At 43.3% G+C, this 16,083-nt stretch overlaps 1 protein-coding gene and 10 non-coding genes across 11 annotated transcripts in view; 2 read left to right on the plus strand and 9 right to left on the minus strand.

The window, feature by feature from the left end:
* The first annotated feature begins 34 nt into the window (after positions 1–34).
* trnav-cac (transfer RNA valine (anticodon CAC)) lies at positions 35–107 on the plus strand. The gene has a single exon. It is a non-coding gene; the product is annotated as a tRNA-Val (tRNA).
* A 615-nt stretch (positions 108–722) lies between these two features.
* On the minus strand, positions 723–795 carry trnav-aac (transfer RNA valine (anticodon AAC)). The gene has a single exon. It is a non-coding gene; the product is annotated as a tRNA-Val (tRNA).
* A 1,469-nt stretch (positions 796–2,264) lies between these two features.
* Positions 2,265–2,337, minus strand: trnav-aac (transfer RNA valine (anticodon AAC)). The gene has a single exon. It is a non-coding gene; the product is annotated as a tRNA-Val (tRNA).
* Positions 2,338–7,085: 4,748 nt separating this feature from the next.
* Positions 7,086–7,158, minus strand: trnav-cac (transfer RNA valine (anticodon CAC)). The gene has a single exon. It is a non-coding gene; the product is annotated as a tRNA-Val (tRNA).
* A 1,000-nt stretch (positions 7,159–8,158) lies between these two features.
* Positions 8,159–8,231, minus strand: trnav-aac (transfer RNA valine (anticodon AAC)). Its single transcript has one exon. It is a non-coding gene; the product is annotated as a tRNA-Val (tRNA).
* A 556-nt stretch (positions 8,232–8,787) lies between these two features.
* trnav-cac (transfer RNA valine (anticodon CAC)) lies at positions 8,788–8,860 on the minus strand. Its single transcript has one exon. It is a non-coding gene; the product is annotated as a tRNA-Val (tRNA).
* A 975-nt stretch (positions 8,861–9,835) lies between these two features.
* trnav-aac (transfer RNA valine (anticodon AAC)) lies at positions 9,836–9,908 on the minus strand. The gene has a single exon. It is a non-coding gene; the product is annotated as a tRNA-Val (tRNA).
* A 556-nt stretch (positions 9,909–10,464) lies between these two features.
* trnav-cac (transfer RNA valine (anticodon CAC)) lies at positions 10,465–10,537 on the minus strand. Its single transcript has one exon. It is a non-coding gene; the product is annotated as a tRNA-Val (tRNA).
* Positions 10,538–11,537: 1,000 nt separating this feature from the next.
* trnav-aac (transfer RNA valine (anticodon AAC)) lies at positions 11,538–11,610 on the minus strand. Its single transcript has one exon. It is a non-coding gene; the product is annotated as a tRNA-Val (tRNA).
* A 1,917-nt stretch (positions 11,611–13,527) lies between these two features.
* Positions 13,528–13,600, minus strand: trnav-aac (transfer RNA valine (anticodon AAC)). The gene has a single exon. It is a non-coding gene; the product is annotated as a tRNA-Val (tRNA).
* Positions 13,601–14,355: 755 nt separating this feature from the next.
* The window catches only part of LOC132450302 (S-antigen protein-like), a 2,058-nt gene continuing 330 nt past the window's right edge, over positions 14,356–16,083 (plus strand). The window contains exons 1-2 of the mRNA XM_060042382.1: positions 14,356–14,667; positions 14,914–15,111. Of these exons, the coding sequence (XP_059898365.1) occupies positions 14,608–14,667; positions 14,914–15,111 (258 nt within the window). The 5' untranslated portion in view covers positions 14,356–14,607. The remainder of the gene's footprint in view (positions 14,668–14,913; positions 15,112–16,083) is intronic.

Genomic DNA, 16,083 nt, shown 5'->3' on the forward strand with positions numbered 1-16,083 from the left:
TGAAATAAGAAATACTCTTCCATATGTACATATCGTTTCCGTAGTGTAGTGGTTATCACGTTCGCCTCACACGCGAAAGGTCCCCGGTTCGAAACCGGGCGGAAACACATTTTGAATTTTCGGGAACCCTTCCATACTGTTCGTTTAGTGATCTGATAATGATCTGATCTCTTATTATTATTATTTTAAGCGTATTTGCGTACGATTTAGAAAGCGGTTTCTTACCCAGGCCGTTTAATGAACGCTGTGTGCACTTGCCACTCACTGTGTATGATATAAAGTGACAAAAAAAGTAATAGCTATGCTATTTAATGATTCAATCTCAATGATGTAAGCCGTTTTCTGCAGGCCGGCAGATCAGATCGGTGATCCAGAAGGCCCCATGCAGATGCATTTCACCATGCAGAGAGGTGGTCCTCAATAATCTTCATGTATACGCTCATAAAGTAACATTACATGGTATTTGGCCGATTAGACGTATCCATGGTCTTATGAGGAGCTGCTGGTAGCAGGAGGTTTATCATCATTTACTGGGCGGGTGGACCAATGAGTGATCTATTTTACGTAGATTTTATGTTATTTTTAATACGTTTTATGTTCAGTTTTCCAATTTTATATGTAAAATACTTATTAAGAAGAACAAAAAAGACAAAACATGAACAGCAAAAAGGAAGAAAGTGATGAGCTGCCAGATAAACAAAAAAGTACAAAAAAAAAAATCCTGTTTCCGCCCGGTCTCGAACCGGGGACCTTTCGCGTGTTAGGCGAACGTGATAACCACTACACTACGGAAACTCGGTGACCAGTGAAACTCAGGAACAGCAATACCTAGTTAGTGGACGTAGATGTCGGCGCTTCATAGTTAGATTGACCCTTAACCATACTCATGCCTCTTATCTCTTATTTTGTTCAGCCCAAACAATGTATATCATTAAATATCTCTGGTCTTACGGAGGACCAGTCAGAGAGATATTTAATGGCTCGTCGTGACGGCTGGAACAAATGTTTGGCCACACGTTGTCAGTGGCCCAGTTTGGAAAGTTAAAGGAGACCATTTAAAAAAGTCTGTCTCAAAATGGTGAATGTATTTAGTTTATATCATTAGATCTATAACAAGCACGGATATAGTCGTTTTAACTCCCAACCGATACAGTCTATGTCCTCAACAGTGAGCTCTGAATACAAAAAGCTTTACCATGTTTCCGCCCGTTCTCGTACCGGGGACCTTTCGCGCGGTAGCCGAAATGGTATGGCTTAACTTTCTTAACTTTCCCCATTCATTCTCAATGGTAGTTCTTAACAGTACGGATGTAATATTTCTTCGGCCACTGGTAGAAATTAGGCGCTGTACCGATTTTCCGTTATTCAAACGCCCCTTCATACCACAATATGAGTTTATGAAAAAATAGTTTATAAGCACTTTATTATTTATGTAATGTTGTTTTTATTTGAAGCACTAAAAACAGTGCAATGTTGTGATGTTTTAATAAATGTAGTCTTCTAACTGATTAAATTGTAAGAATTTGACACTCGTTCTGATGATTTAAATAGCTTAAAGTGTAAAAACGGAATTTGGAAAAAAATAAAACGGAATTTGGAAAAAATAAAACGGATTTCATAGGGCCCTTTGAAAATTCAGGCCCTGGTTCGGACAAACTTTTTTGGAATATCTGCTCTATAGAATACAATGAGAATTTGACATGAACGTTGTTTAACTTAAAACAGTTGGGATGTTTCCGCCCAGTTTCGAACCGGCAAATGGAACTCATGTATGGAGAGAATCTAGCAACCCACGGAGATGGTTATATCCAAGATATTATCCTAAACATCCATTCTCTTTACATATACAGTCTATGCTCTCAACAGCAAGCACTAAATACTAAAACTTTGAGTAGTATTTAATGTTTCCGCGCGGCCTCAAACCGGGGACCTTTCACGTTTCAGGCGAACGTGATGACCACTATACTACGAAAACCTGTGAGAAAAAAAAAAAGCAGTCCTCAAAAAGTTTGTCATCAGAAACAACAGATTTTAAGCGCATGTTTAAACCCTCAATAATATGAATAATATACTGGGCGTGGTGCCCAGTAGATACTGCTGAAGGTTCAGTTCCTGGTTCAGACAGACTTTTTCAGAATAGATGATCGATAGTAAAGCAGGAGAAATTAAACATCAACTTTGAATGTCTCCAAAGAAATTGTGCTGTGCTCCTTACCTATACAGTCTACGCCCTCAACGGAGCTCTGAACACAAAAAATTGTCCTTGTTTCCGCCCGGTCTCGAACCGGGGACCTTTCGCGTGTTAGGCGAACGTGATAACCACTACACTACGGAAACCTGTGGCAATATGGGGACAACCCTAGAAAACTTTGTGATCAGAAACACACGTATGAACAGATTTTAAGCACAGATTTAAAGTTTAAACATAAAATAATATGACGAGGCTATTTGTAGAAGACGTGCAGTGCTGCCAGTGTCCAGTAGTGACTGCTGAAAGTTCAGGTTCTGGTTCAGACAGACTTTTTCAGAATAGCTGCTCTATAGACTACAAAGGGAATTTGACATTAATTTCGAACATCTCAAAACAGTAAAGCTAATTCCGCCCGGGGACCTTTCACGTGTTAGGCGAACGTGATAACCACTACACTACGGAAACCTGTGTGGGAAGAAAAGGCAACCCTAGAAAAGTGTGTCATCAGAAGCACACGCATAAACAGGTTTTCAGCGCAGGTTTAAACACTTCAGGCTTCAACCAATAGCCTTGTCATATTATTATCCATTCTCCCATCTGTTACCGCGGGGAACAATGCTAGCACGCTAGGCTACAATCGTAAGGTCGTAACGACAGCAGCCAAAGCCCGCCAAGACATGCTAATGGGCTACGAACCGTCCATTGCACGCTAGACGATCCAGGAGGAGATGGTCACCCCAGAAGTCCATGCTTGAGGGATGCACGAAGAGGACTCAGGAACCCTAGGCGATACAGGAAAGGAGGTTGACACCCAGACACTTCTAAGAACTTCTCACAACTAGAGTTAGAGTTTAACTTTCATACAGTCTATGCTCTTGTAGCCCTTTTACCCCTATAATAAAGAGGGCAGGGCCCTAGGTTCTTCAATCAATCTTAAATTATTAGTTTTGATTTCCTATATTATGCTAACGAACAACCGCACCCTTATTAAATATTAACCACTAAACACACACAATATCCACATTACACGTATTTTATAAGCCAACCAACAAAAAGGTAAGGAGGTAAAACGTTTACTCATTTGAGAACAATATAAGTGCATGTCACTAGGGTTGACACCCGTCCCGTAAAATACGGAATCGTCCCTTATTTGGCAATTAAATGTTGCGTCCCGTATTGAACCAATACGGGACGCGATTTGTTCCGTATTTCAATAAATTTCAAATACACATGTCTGTCACACACACACAAATACTAAATCTAACAATAATGATCAAAACAAAACACAGGGCATACTAAGGCCAGCAAAATTGTCGCGGCGGGATCTACGCAAGACCCGCTCCGGTCATCTGTGTGTCTGCGCATGCGTGTGGTGGTCACGGTTGCCTAGCGACAGACACCACACACCGACGCTGCTCACAAAACCCGCGCCTTTTAAAAATGTCCATTACACCCGATACTCCACCACGTCCTCAAAAGCGTAAAGACAGCGTGTCTACCTGGAGATCGGCTGCTTATATCGGCGTGCGCAGCTTCCTAGCCCCTCCTCCGATAATGACGTCACCATTTGTGGGTGTTCCCTCGGCGCACTTATCGTACAGGAGTCTCTCCGGAGACAGAGGGTTTTTCGGGACAGAACCGATCCCTTGGCATTGTCTGACGATATTCTTTATGAGAGATACAGATTCGGCTTTTATTTAAGGCATTTATTTAATGGTCAAAATATTATTAATCAATGGCGTAAATATCGACGGTGCAACCGGTGCAGCTGCCCGGTTGCCCCCCCCCCCCACAACTCAGCGCAAGGCAGGCACGGTCCAACGCCCCCCCCCTAAACCCCCCCCCCCCCCCCCCCCTCAACAACTCAAAACTTGGGTGCACCATAAATACGTGCTGGTGCACCCAAATCAAAAATTTAGGCGCACCCAAATCAAAAATTTAGGCGCACCAGTGCACCCAAGGAAAAGGTTAGTCTGGAGCCCTGGCATGGGCAGAGCCTATTTTAGTAAACTGTTGTGGTTTGATTAATTGTTTAGGATGTTGAGTTTTAAAAGTCGAATGAACAACCATTTATTTAATATTCAGTAGTATTAGCCAATATAAATATTATATATGGCCATTTCAAGAAAAAAAATCATACTAATGGATTAATAGTTGATAAATAAATAAATAAATATATTTGTTAAAAGAAAACGTTTAAAGTCACCATGGATGAACCTTTTGATGAATGCTCCACAGCAAAACCCATTCTGATGAGGCTCAAAGAAGATGCTGAAGATTAATGGAAGTCCAAAGGTGTGGCTGCCAGGTGGGTGGCTCTCTTTCAAGTAGCTGACCTGCCTAACATGCTGTCTATCACCAGCCACATCCTGAGCATCCCAGCATCCACTGGATATGTGGAAAGGATCTTCTCCAGAATGGAGTTACTCAGTGCTGCAAGGAGTAACAAGAAGTACACCTGGAAAAAGAAGTAACAGTTTTGAGGGGAGGAGTAATGTTGACGGAAGGAGTAATGTTTTGCACTTTGTGTTTTTGTTGTTTATTTGTACTTTTTTTTTCGTAAAAATGTTCAAAGAGAGTCCCTATAGTTATGCACTTAAAAAGTTACATGAAGTTCTCAGTTTATTTAGTTTATATTTTAAAAGTTCATGGTTGCACACGCCACACAAAGAGATTTCATTCAAGATTTAATTGACTGCACTTTATAAGAGAATGTTATGTGGTAATAAAGCATTTCAAGCTTTAAGTATGACTAATTGCTTTCTTGATCAACCCTTTACTAAAAACACCAGCACAAAATAAAACATACCACTGCTGCGGGCGCCCCGCCCCACAGGAGTCGGGCCCGTGGTGTGTGTCCCATATTTTCATTTCTGAAAGGTGGCAACCCTACATGTCACAGATCCCAAATCGCAAATCCTTTACCATACAGGCTACAAGTAATTAACATTACTAACTAAGCCGGCACACAAAAGAAACAAAATAAAACAATACTTTACAAAAGAAAACCCCGTTGCAGACCGGTTGATGAATAGTCCTCTTCGCTCCTCCGAGCCAAGAGAACTCGGTCGGCTACTCACACGTCCAGGTAAAACGCGATGGGCGTCCTTGAAGGTCCGTGGAAGTCCGTGAGAATACTGGGAAAGTCTGTGGAAGTCCGTGAAAGTCCGTGGAAATGACACAGGAGCTCCTCACTGCTTGTCGCGTGATTTCCTTCGGCCGAGCCCGGCCAGCCAACCCGCGTGGTCACACCCGCTATCTCGTGCGGCGGTCCCACGGAAAATCCGTGGCAGTGGCGTCGCTAGCTGCGTTAGTTAGCAGGCTCAGCTGCTTCTGTCAATTAACTGACCGGGTCATATGTGAACCGGTCCGGTGGAATTTTCAAGTTCTTGTGGACTTTGTCTTCAATCTTATGTTGCAGATATGTCATCCCACAATACTTCACTCCCTCCGTAAAACATGTGCTCTTCCCAACTAAAGTCATTTTTTTTCTTATTCTCCATTTTCCAGCACGTCTCTCCCGCAAAAACACTCATTGCGCCGCCTCCTGGCTGGATGGCTATATTACAGTTACATTAAGCAAAGGAAACGACAACATTTACAAAGTGTGCAACATTAGACCAACATCGAAAAAACACTATGAAAAATAATAAGCTCTTATATCATATTTGTTTATTCTTTTGAATAACCAGAACCCAAATTTCAAAAGGGTTACACTCTCAACTGCGAGCTCTAAATACAAAGACTTGGGCCATGATTCTGCCCGGTCTCAAACCTGGGACCTTTCACGTGTTAGGCAAACATGATAACCACAACATTAAGGAAACCTGTAAGATTGATCACAACCCTAGAAAATGTTGTCATGAGAAGCACACGCATGAACAGCTTTTCAGCGCAGGTTTAAACACTTAATAATATGACGAGGCTATCGGTTGAAGAAGTGGCGTGGTGCCCAGTAGACGCTGCTGAAGGTTCAGTTCACAAATTTTCAGAATAGCTGTTCTGAAGTAGAGCAGGACAATTTAAACATTGACTTTGTACATCTCAAAACAGTAATGCTACTTCCGCCCGGTTTCGAACGGGTGACCTTTCTCGTGTGAGGCAAACGTGATAACCACTAGACTGCGGAAACACATACTGGCAACCCATGAGAATCCCGTCATCAACCGTCCAGTCTAGTTCACAACATTTAATGGAACAGGGTCAGAGTGGTCAGGTGTGAATGTAAGTGGTTATATCATACATATTTGAAACATATTATCCTAAACATCCATTCGCCCATCTGCTACCGCGAGGAACAATGCTAGCACGCTATGCTTCAATTGTAAAGTCGTAAAGACAGCGGCCAAAGCCCGCCAAGACATGCTAATAAGCTACGAACTGTCCATTGCACGCTAAACGATCCAGGATGAGACGGATACCCCAGAAGTTCATGCTGGAGAGGTGCACGAAGAAGACTCAGTAACGCTAGGGAATACAGGAAAGGAGGTTGACACCCAGACACTTCTAAGAACTTCTCACAACTAGAGTTAGAGGTTAACTTTCATACAGTCTATGCTCTCAACTGCGAGCGCTAAATACAAAAACTTTCACCATGTTTCCGCCCGGTTTCAAACCGGGGACCTTTCGCGTGTGAGGCGAACGAAATAACCACTACACTACGGAAACCTGTTAGATTGAATAAATGTTGTCATCAGAAGCACCCGCATGAAGAGGTTTTCAGCGCAGGTTTAAACACTTAATAATATGACGAGGCTATCGGTTGAAGAGGTGGCGTGGTGCCCAGTAGACACTGCTGAAGGTTCTGTTCCAGACAGACTTTTCCCGAATAGCTGCTTGATAGTAAAGCAGGAGAATTTAAACATTAACTTTGTATATTTCAAAAAAGTAATACTGTTTCCGCCCGGTTTCGAACCGGGGACCTTTCGCGTGTGAGGCGAACGTGATAACCACTACACTACGGAAACACATACATACTGGAATCTGGCAACCCATCAGAATCCCGTCATCAACCGTCCAGTCTAGTTCACAACATTTAATGGAACAGGGTCAGAGTGGACAGGTGTGAATATAAGTGGTTATATCATACATATTTGAAACATATTATCCTAAACATCACGGTTTGTATATAACTCATGTATGCAAAGAATCTGGCAACCGGTTATATCCTACATATTATCCTAAACATCCATTCTCTTTACCTATACAGTCTAGGTCGGGGGTCGGCAAACCTGGGTCGGCAAACCTAGGCACGCGTGCCACCACTGGCACGGGGCAGCATAATCATTGGCACACTTTTTTTATTGCATCATTATTATTTTAAAATGTCACAGCACAATGCGGCAGCATAATCATTACTACCGATTTATTTTTTTCCATTTATTCTGTTTTGGGCATTTCCTCCCAGTGCAAATAGGTTTAAATTAGTTTCAGAAAGCACTGCTTTGAAATGGGATCAATTAATAGTTTTTAAACCTATGTTGTGAGTAATAGAAAAGAAAATGTTTAAAATATTGTTGCAAGTGGCCTATATGCATCGCCTTCACATGGTTTTGCAAATGTACATGTCTTAAAGATATTGATGTGGATGGTTCCAACATTCTCACATATTCTCGTTTTTTACATTTCTCACAGTGCAAATATGTTTTTGAATGAGTTTCTGAAAATTGTGTTTTAAGTTGGGACATATGTAATTATAATTTGTAAGTCCATGTTGCAAATATGACGACCAAAAAAACATTTAAAATGTTGATGCATGATTGTGGACTATATGGAAAGAGTACAATTATAGGTCTTCTGAAAATGTTTTTTGTAGCTGGGTCATAATTCAGCTTAATTTTTTATATATTGTTGCTTAAGGCGCACTCATTAATGAGAAAATGTCAAACTGACACTGCATGTTGAAAATGTTGCTGACCCCTGGTCTAGGCTCTCAAGAGCCAGCTCTACACACAAAAAGCTTCACCATGTTTCCGCCCGGTCTCGAACCGGGGACCTTTCGCGTGTTAGGCGAACGTGATAACCACTACACTACGGAAACCTGTGTTGCATAAAAATGGCAACCCTTTACAATTTTGTGATACGAAGCACACGCATGAACAGATTTTCAGCGCACGTTTAAACACTCAATAATAAACATGCGCTGAAAATTCCCCTGGAGAGTTGCATGAAGAAGACTCAGGAACGCTAGGCAATACATGAAAGGAGGTTGACACCCAGACACTTCTAAGAACTTCTCACAACTAGAGTTAGAGTTTAACTTTCATGCAGTCTATACTTTGACCATTTTTCCGCCCGGTCTCGAACCGGGGACCTTTCGCATGTTCGGCGAACGTGATAACCACTACACTACGGAAACCTGTTAAGATTTAACAAAACCCTAGAATTTTTTATCACCAGAAGCACCCACATGAACAGGTTTTCAGCACAGGTTTAAACACTTAATAATATGACGAGGCTATCGGTTGAAGAGGTGGCGTGGTGCCCAGTAGACGCTGCTGAAGGGTCGGTTCAAGACAGACTTTTCCCGAATAGCTGCTTGATAGTAAAGCAGGAGAATTTAAACATTAACTTTGTGTAACTCAAAATAGTAATACTGTTTCCGCCCGGTTTCGAACCGGGGACCTTTCGCGTGTGAGGCGAACGTGATAACCACTACACTACGGAAACAGATACATGCCGGAATCTGGCAACCCATCAGAATCCCGTCATCAACCGTCCAGTCTAGTTCACAACATTTAATGGAACAGGGTCAGAGTGGACAGGTGTGAATATAAGTGGTTATATCATACATATTTGAAACATATTATCCTAAACATCACGGTTTGTATATAACTCATGTATGCAAAGAATCTGGCAACCGGTTATATCCTACATATTATCCTAACCATCCATTCTCTTTACCTATACAGTCTAGGTCGGGGGTCGGCAAACCTGGGTCGGCAAACCTAGGCACGCGTGCCACCACTGGCACGGGGCAGCATAATCATTGGCACACTTTTTTTATTGCATCATTATTATTTTAAAATGTCACAGCACAATGCGGCAGCATAATCATTACTACCGATTTATTTTTTCAATTTATTCTGTTTTGGGCATTTCCTCCCAGTGCAAATAGGTTTAAATTTGTTTCAGAAAGCACTGCTCTGAAATGGGATCAATTAATAGTTTTTAAACCTATGTTGTGAGTAATAGAAAAGAAAATGTTTAAAATATTGTTGCAAGTGGCCTATATGCATCGCCTTCACATGGTTTTGCAAATGTACATGTCTTAAAGATATTGATGTGGATGGTTCCAACATTCTCATATATTCTAGTTTTTTACGTTTCTCACAGTGCAAATATGTTTTTGAATGAGTTTCTGAAATGGTGTTTTAAGCTGGGACACATGTAACTATAATTTGTAAATCCATGTTGCAAATCTGACAGCCAAAAAAACATTTAAAATGTTGATGCATGATTGTGGACTATATGGAAAGAGTACAATTCCAGGTCTTCTGAAAATGTTTTTGGTAGCTTCATATATTGTTGCTTAAGGCACACTCATTAATGAGAAAATGTCAAACTGACACTGCATGTTGAAAAGGTTGCTGACCCCTGGTCTAGGCTCTCAAGAGCCAGCTCTACACACAAAAAGCTTCACCATGTTTCCGCCCGGTCTCGAACCGGGGACCTTTCGCGTGTTAGGCGAACGTGATAACCACTACACTACGGAAACCTGTGTTGCCAAAGAATGGCAACCCTTTACAATTTTGTGACACGAAGCACACGCATGAACAGATTTTCAGCGCACGTTTAAACACTCAATAATAAACGTGCGCTGAAAATTCCCCTGGAGAGTTGCATGAAGAAGACTCAGGAACGCTAGGCAATACATGAAAGGAGGTTGACACCCAGACACTTCTAAGAACTTCTCACAACTAGAGTTAGAGTTTAACTTTCATGCAGTCTATACTTTGACCATTTTTCCGCCCGGTCTCGAACCGGGGACCTTTCGCATGTTCGGCGAACGTGATAACCACTACACTACGGAAACCTGTTAAGATTTAACAAAACCCTAGAATTTTTTATCACCAGAAGCACCCACATGAACAGGTTTTCAGCACAGGTTTAAACACTTAATAATATGACGAGGCTATCGGTTGAAGAGGTGGCGTGGTGCCCAGTAGACGCTGCTGAAGGGTCGGTTCAAGACAGACTTTTCCCGAATAGCTGCTTGATAGTAAAGCAGGAGAATTTAAACATTAACTTTGTGTAACTCAAAATAGTAATACTGTTTCCGCCCGGTTTCGAACCGGGGACCTTTCGCGTGTGAGGCGAACGTGATAACCACTACACTACGGAAACAGATACATGCCGGAATCTGGCAACCCATCAGAATCCCGTCATCAACCGTCCAGTCTAGTTCACAACATTTAATGGAACAGGGTCAGAGTGGACAGGTGTGAATATAAGTGGTTATATCATACATATTTGAAACATATTATCCTAAACATCACGGTTTGTATATAACTCATGTATGCAAAGAATCTGGCAACCGGTTATATCCTACATATTATCCTAAACATCCATTCTCTTTACCTATACAGTCTAGGTCGGGGGTCGGCAAACCTGGGTCGGCAAACCTAGGCACGCGTGCCACCACTGGCACGGGGCAGCATAATCATTGGCACACTTTTTTAATTTCATTATTATTATTTAAAAATGTCACAGCATAATGCGGCAGCATAATCATTACTACCGATTTATTTTTTTCCATTTATTCTGTTTTGGGCATTTCCTCCCAGTGCAAATAGGTTTAAATTAGTTTCAGAAAGCACTGCTTTGAAATGGGATCAATTAATAGTTTTTAAACCTATGTTGTGAGTAATAGAAAAGAAAATGTTTAAAATATTGTTGCAAGTGGCCTATATGCATCGCCTTCACATGGTTTTGCAAATGTACATGTCTTAAAGATATTGATGTGGATGGTTCCAACATTCTCACATATTCTCGTTTTTTACATTTCTCACAGTGCAAATATGTTTTTGAATGAGTTTCTGAAAATTGTGTTTTAAGTTGGGACATATGTAATTATAATTTGTAAGTCCATGTTGCAAATATGACGACCAAAAAAACATTTAAAATGTTGATGCATGATTGTGGACTATATGGAAAGAGTACAATTATAGGTCTTCTGAAAATGTTTTTTGTAGCTGGGTCATAATTCAGCTTAATTTTTTATATATTGTTGCTTAAGGCGCACTCATTAATGAGAAAATGTCAAACTGACACTGCATGTTGAAAATGTTGCTGACCCCTGGTCTAGGCTCTCAAGAGCCAGCTCTACACACAAAAAGCTTCACCATGTTTCCGCCCGGTCTCGAACCGGGGACCTTTCGCGTGTTAGGCGAACGTGATAACCACTACACTACGGAAACCTGTGTTGCATAAAAATGGCAACCCTTTACAATTTTGTGATAAGAAGCACACGCATGAACAGATTCTAATGCCCCATTTCCACTGCAGGGTGTGGAACGGATCGGATCGCAAAGGTGCGGTAGGGAGGGGGCGGTATAGCCCAGCTCAGTTCCGAGGTCGCGTTTCCACTGCCGACAGTACCCTTGGTGGTAGGCCGGATGTCGATCGCCGCGGCAGCTACGTAAACATCGTAAACAACGTCTTCCTCCCCAAGAATGCAGACGAACGTCTCCACCTCCTTGTTCGCCCAAGCAAGCTTTTTACGCGACATGTTAATTGTAAAGAATAATACCTCGAGGCTACTGTTTGTTTGTTTTTATCCCCGCGTCACCCGGAAGTGACGATTCTGTCGACCAATCAACGGAGGGGGGGTGTAGCTAGAATTTCACGGGACCCTTTCAGGCGTCTGGTCTCGTTTTGGGTACCGCAACGGAGGAGTCCCGAGAATGGGGCCGGAACGGGTACGGCAAAGTCCGGGTCACGCCCACTTTTGGCGGTGGAAACGCGACCCGACCCGCACCTTTGCGATCCGATCCGTTCCGCACCCTGCAGTGGAAACGCGCCATTAGCGCACGTTTAAACACTCAATAATATGACGAGGTTATTTGTTAAAAAGGTGGCGTGGTGCCCAGTAGACACTGCTGAAGGTTCAGTACACACATTTTTAAGAATAGCTGTTCTATAGTAAAGCAGGAGAATTGAAACATTAACTTTGTATATCTCAATACAGAGATACATTTTCCGCCCGTTTTCGAACCGGGGACCTTTCGCGTGCGAGGCGTACGTGATGATAACCAAACCAAACCAAATAAAAATCTGGCAACCCAAAAAAATCCCTGCATCAACTGTCCAGTTTATAAATTCACAACATTTAATGGAACCAGGGTCTCAGTGGTCATGTGAGAATCGAAGTGGTTATATCATACATATTTTAAACATATTATCCTAAACATCCATTCGCCCATCTGCTACCGCGGGGAACAAAGCTAGCACGCTAGGCTACAATCGTAAGGTCGTAACGACAGCGGCCAAAACCCGCCAAGACATGCTAATGTGCTACGAACCGTCCATTGCACGCTAGACGATCGAGGAGGAGACGGTTACCCCAGAAGTCCATGCTTGAGGGATGCACGAAGAGGACTCAGGAACCCTAGGCGATACAGGAAAGGATGTTGACAGACACCCCAACACTTCACTTCTAAGAACTTCTCACAACTAGAGTTAGAGTTCAACTTTCATACAGTCTATGCTGTCAACTGCGAGCTCCAAATACCAAAACTTTGACCGTTTCCGCCCGGTCTCGAACCGGGATATTTTCACGTTAAGCGAACGTGACCGGGATTTCCGTTGCCGTTGTGATGGGTCTCCTCTTATAAAACAAAACCCCTCTTTAATTTTAAAATAATAGCATGTAAATAAGTTGAATGAATAGGCCTCCATCTTTGTTATACTTTTAAAATGTTCCTATATAGCCTATGTTATAGCTTAAATACTTATATTTTAAACAGGAATGCGAAATGCATCCTGGGATATTTAACGGTCCCAAGTCCACACAAGTCACCTCCGATGCATCCTCGATGAAACGGCCAATTTAAGAACGCATCAAGAACACTTCCGGGTTTTACGACAGCTTGCCTTGATGCGTACTTTGAATTGTAAAGTACTACTACGTACTACTACGACTGATGACGTTTCACAAGAACGCAAGTACACAAGTACAGAAAATAACGCGAATTTAGAAACGGCTTATAACGAGGCTATTTGTGAAAGAGGTGGAGTGCTGTCCAGCAGACAGAGTTTTTCAGAATAGCTCCTCTATTGTACAGCAAAATAATTTAACATAACATTCTGTATCTCCAAAAATAAAACCAGGACCTTGTTTCCGCCCGGTCTCGAACCGGGGACCTTTCGCGTGTTAGGCGAACGTGATAACCACTACACTACGGAAACTGAAAGACACTTCTATAAAAGGTGGAAAAAATCTTTTCCTCACAAGCCGGGAAGAAAGACAACGCAACATACTTCGTTCGAAAAACACATACTTTGGCGAGCTGCACGGGAAGGATGAGACGGCATCCCAGGGTCAGCAGTTCACTGCTGTATCCGCGCCCCAGACGCCGCACAACTTCGGGACTGCTTCGTAAGCAAAAGCAAGTGGAAAACACACCTGACCATTCAACGACCGTAACACTTTAAGTAATGGTGCAATGAGAACACGTGGCAAAAATACACACCCACATCGATCAACATCAAACCATGAACCCTGATTAGTTTCCCAACCACAAATGACCCAGGAGGGCCCCGAGAGGTCCAAACAGAGAGGGAAGACCCTTCCCATAATCCATTGGGCGTCCACCCCTGTGGTCGCTACAATACAAACAAGGATAGCCTTCTTAAACATGAACTATAAAGTTGTATCACGCGTGTTATTGTCGAGTAACTTAAAGTGATCTTTATTCTTGGATGTAGATGGATCTGGGTAATTGCTTTTGCAAACGATCGCCACGATGGTTATCACGTTCGCCTCACACGCGAAAGGTCCCCGGTTCGAAACCGGGCGGAAACACATATTTTCTTCGGGTTAGATAACTACCAAAAAAAAACAAGCAAACCACATAAACTGTTAAATTACAACATGGATAAACAAACCAAATCCTGGGACAGCCACACAACGTCTGAAGTTGTATTTCATCAACACCGGGTTAATCCATGAATGGTCTGGGTTAATGAAGTGTTACCCAACCTTATCTGATCTCATCTTGTCAGAGGTTGTTCTGGCAAGTGGAAGGGATTCTCTCTCTATCTCTCTCTCACACACTGTCTCTCTCTCTCTATAGGCGGGCCAGAGAGTACAGATGAGAGAGGAGAGGACAGGAGAGGAGAGAGGAGAGAGGGTCTTGAAGGAATCTGCGAGTGTTGATCGTGTTTTTTAGGAGACCTCCTCATCCCTGAGTGACATGGACCCCCAGAACCAGCTCCCCGCCCGGGGGGGAGGGCCGGACTACCGCCGATACACGGTGAGACCTGTCAATCATTACTCAGTTCACGGTACTCAACCTCCACTCTGAGGTCCAAGATAGTGATTCTGGGTTTGACCGCTAATGTCTGCAGCTTGGAGGCTATAGAGCCACACGACCCCTGACCCCTGACCCTGACCCTGACCCTGACCCCGACCTGCTCCTTAATGACAGGTAGACCGGGGCCCCGGTAACGGGTTGTATTTACCGTGACGCTAATGTGGGCGTGTCGACCCCCGACCCCAGGTGGCGGAGGGACCGGACCCCGTCCCCATCGGCGCCACCGTGATCCGCAGGGCCAAGCGGCCGGCGGGGGGGGGGTGCCCCGGGAGGCTGAGCCCCGAGGGATCCGGGGGCCCCGGGGCGGGGGGGCCCCGGGGGGAGCACCCCAAAGACGGGCCCCTGCAGAGCGGGCCGTCCCTGGGACCGGACCCCGAAGCCACGGTGAGTCAAGAACCCGGAGGGCCGTCACAGAGGGTCGGAGCGGCTATTCGGGTTTTATGTCCGTAAAGTATTATTTGTTTTTTTTTTGAGCAAGTGACGTCACTCTCACTGTTGATGCTGAGTGGGGTCGGCAGGTTGTGTGTGTGTGTGTGTGTGTGTGTGTGTGTGTGTGTGTGTGTGTGTGTGTGTGTGTGTGTGTGTGTGTGTGTGTGTGTGTGTGTGCGTGTGCGAGTGCACGTGTGTGTGTGTGTGTGAGTGTACGTGTGTGTTTGTGTGTGCGTGTACGTGTGTGTATGCGTGTGTGTGTGTGTGTGTGTGTGTGTGTGTGTGTGTGCGTGTGTGTGTGTGTGTGCGTGTGTGTGTGTGCGTGTGCGAGTGTACGTGAGTGTGTGTCTGAGTGTATGTGTGTGTTTTTGTGTGAGTGTACGTGTGTGTATGCGTGTGTCTGTGTGTGAAGGGAACCATTGTGACAGGTCTCTCTCTCTATCTCGCCCATCCTCTTTGATCAGGGAAAGAAAGAGCGAGTTGATTATAATGCTTGACCAAGCAACTCAGCTCCCATCTACTGTGGACACATTCAGAGAGAAGGAGATCACTACTATAGAGACACCAGAGAGAAGGAGATCACTACTATAGAGACACCAGAGAGAAGGAGATCACTACTATAGAGACACCAGAGAGAAGGAGATCACTACTATAGACACATTCAGGAAAGATCACTACTATAGAGACTCATTCAGAGAGAAGATCACTACTAAAGAATAGAGAAGGACTTCTACTCACTACTAATGCTGGGACTATTCTAATGTAGACAACATTCTATACTAGCACATCTGTACAGATTATTATTAACAAACCTATATCTATATACTTTTCAGTTTTATTTACTTTCAACATTTTAAATGGGATCGCTTTGGACTTATTTCGTCTGTAAACATCGTATGTTATGTCCTGTTGATTATTATCGTCCGC

This window comes from Gadus macrocephalus, chromosome 21 (genome assembly GCF_031168955.1).
Source record: "Gadus macrocephalus chromosome 21, ASM3116895v1".
NCBI lineage: Eukaryota > Metazoa > Chordata > Actinopteri > Gadiformes > Gadidae > Gadus > Gadus macrocephalus.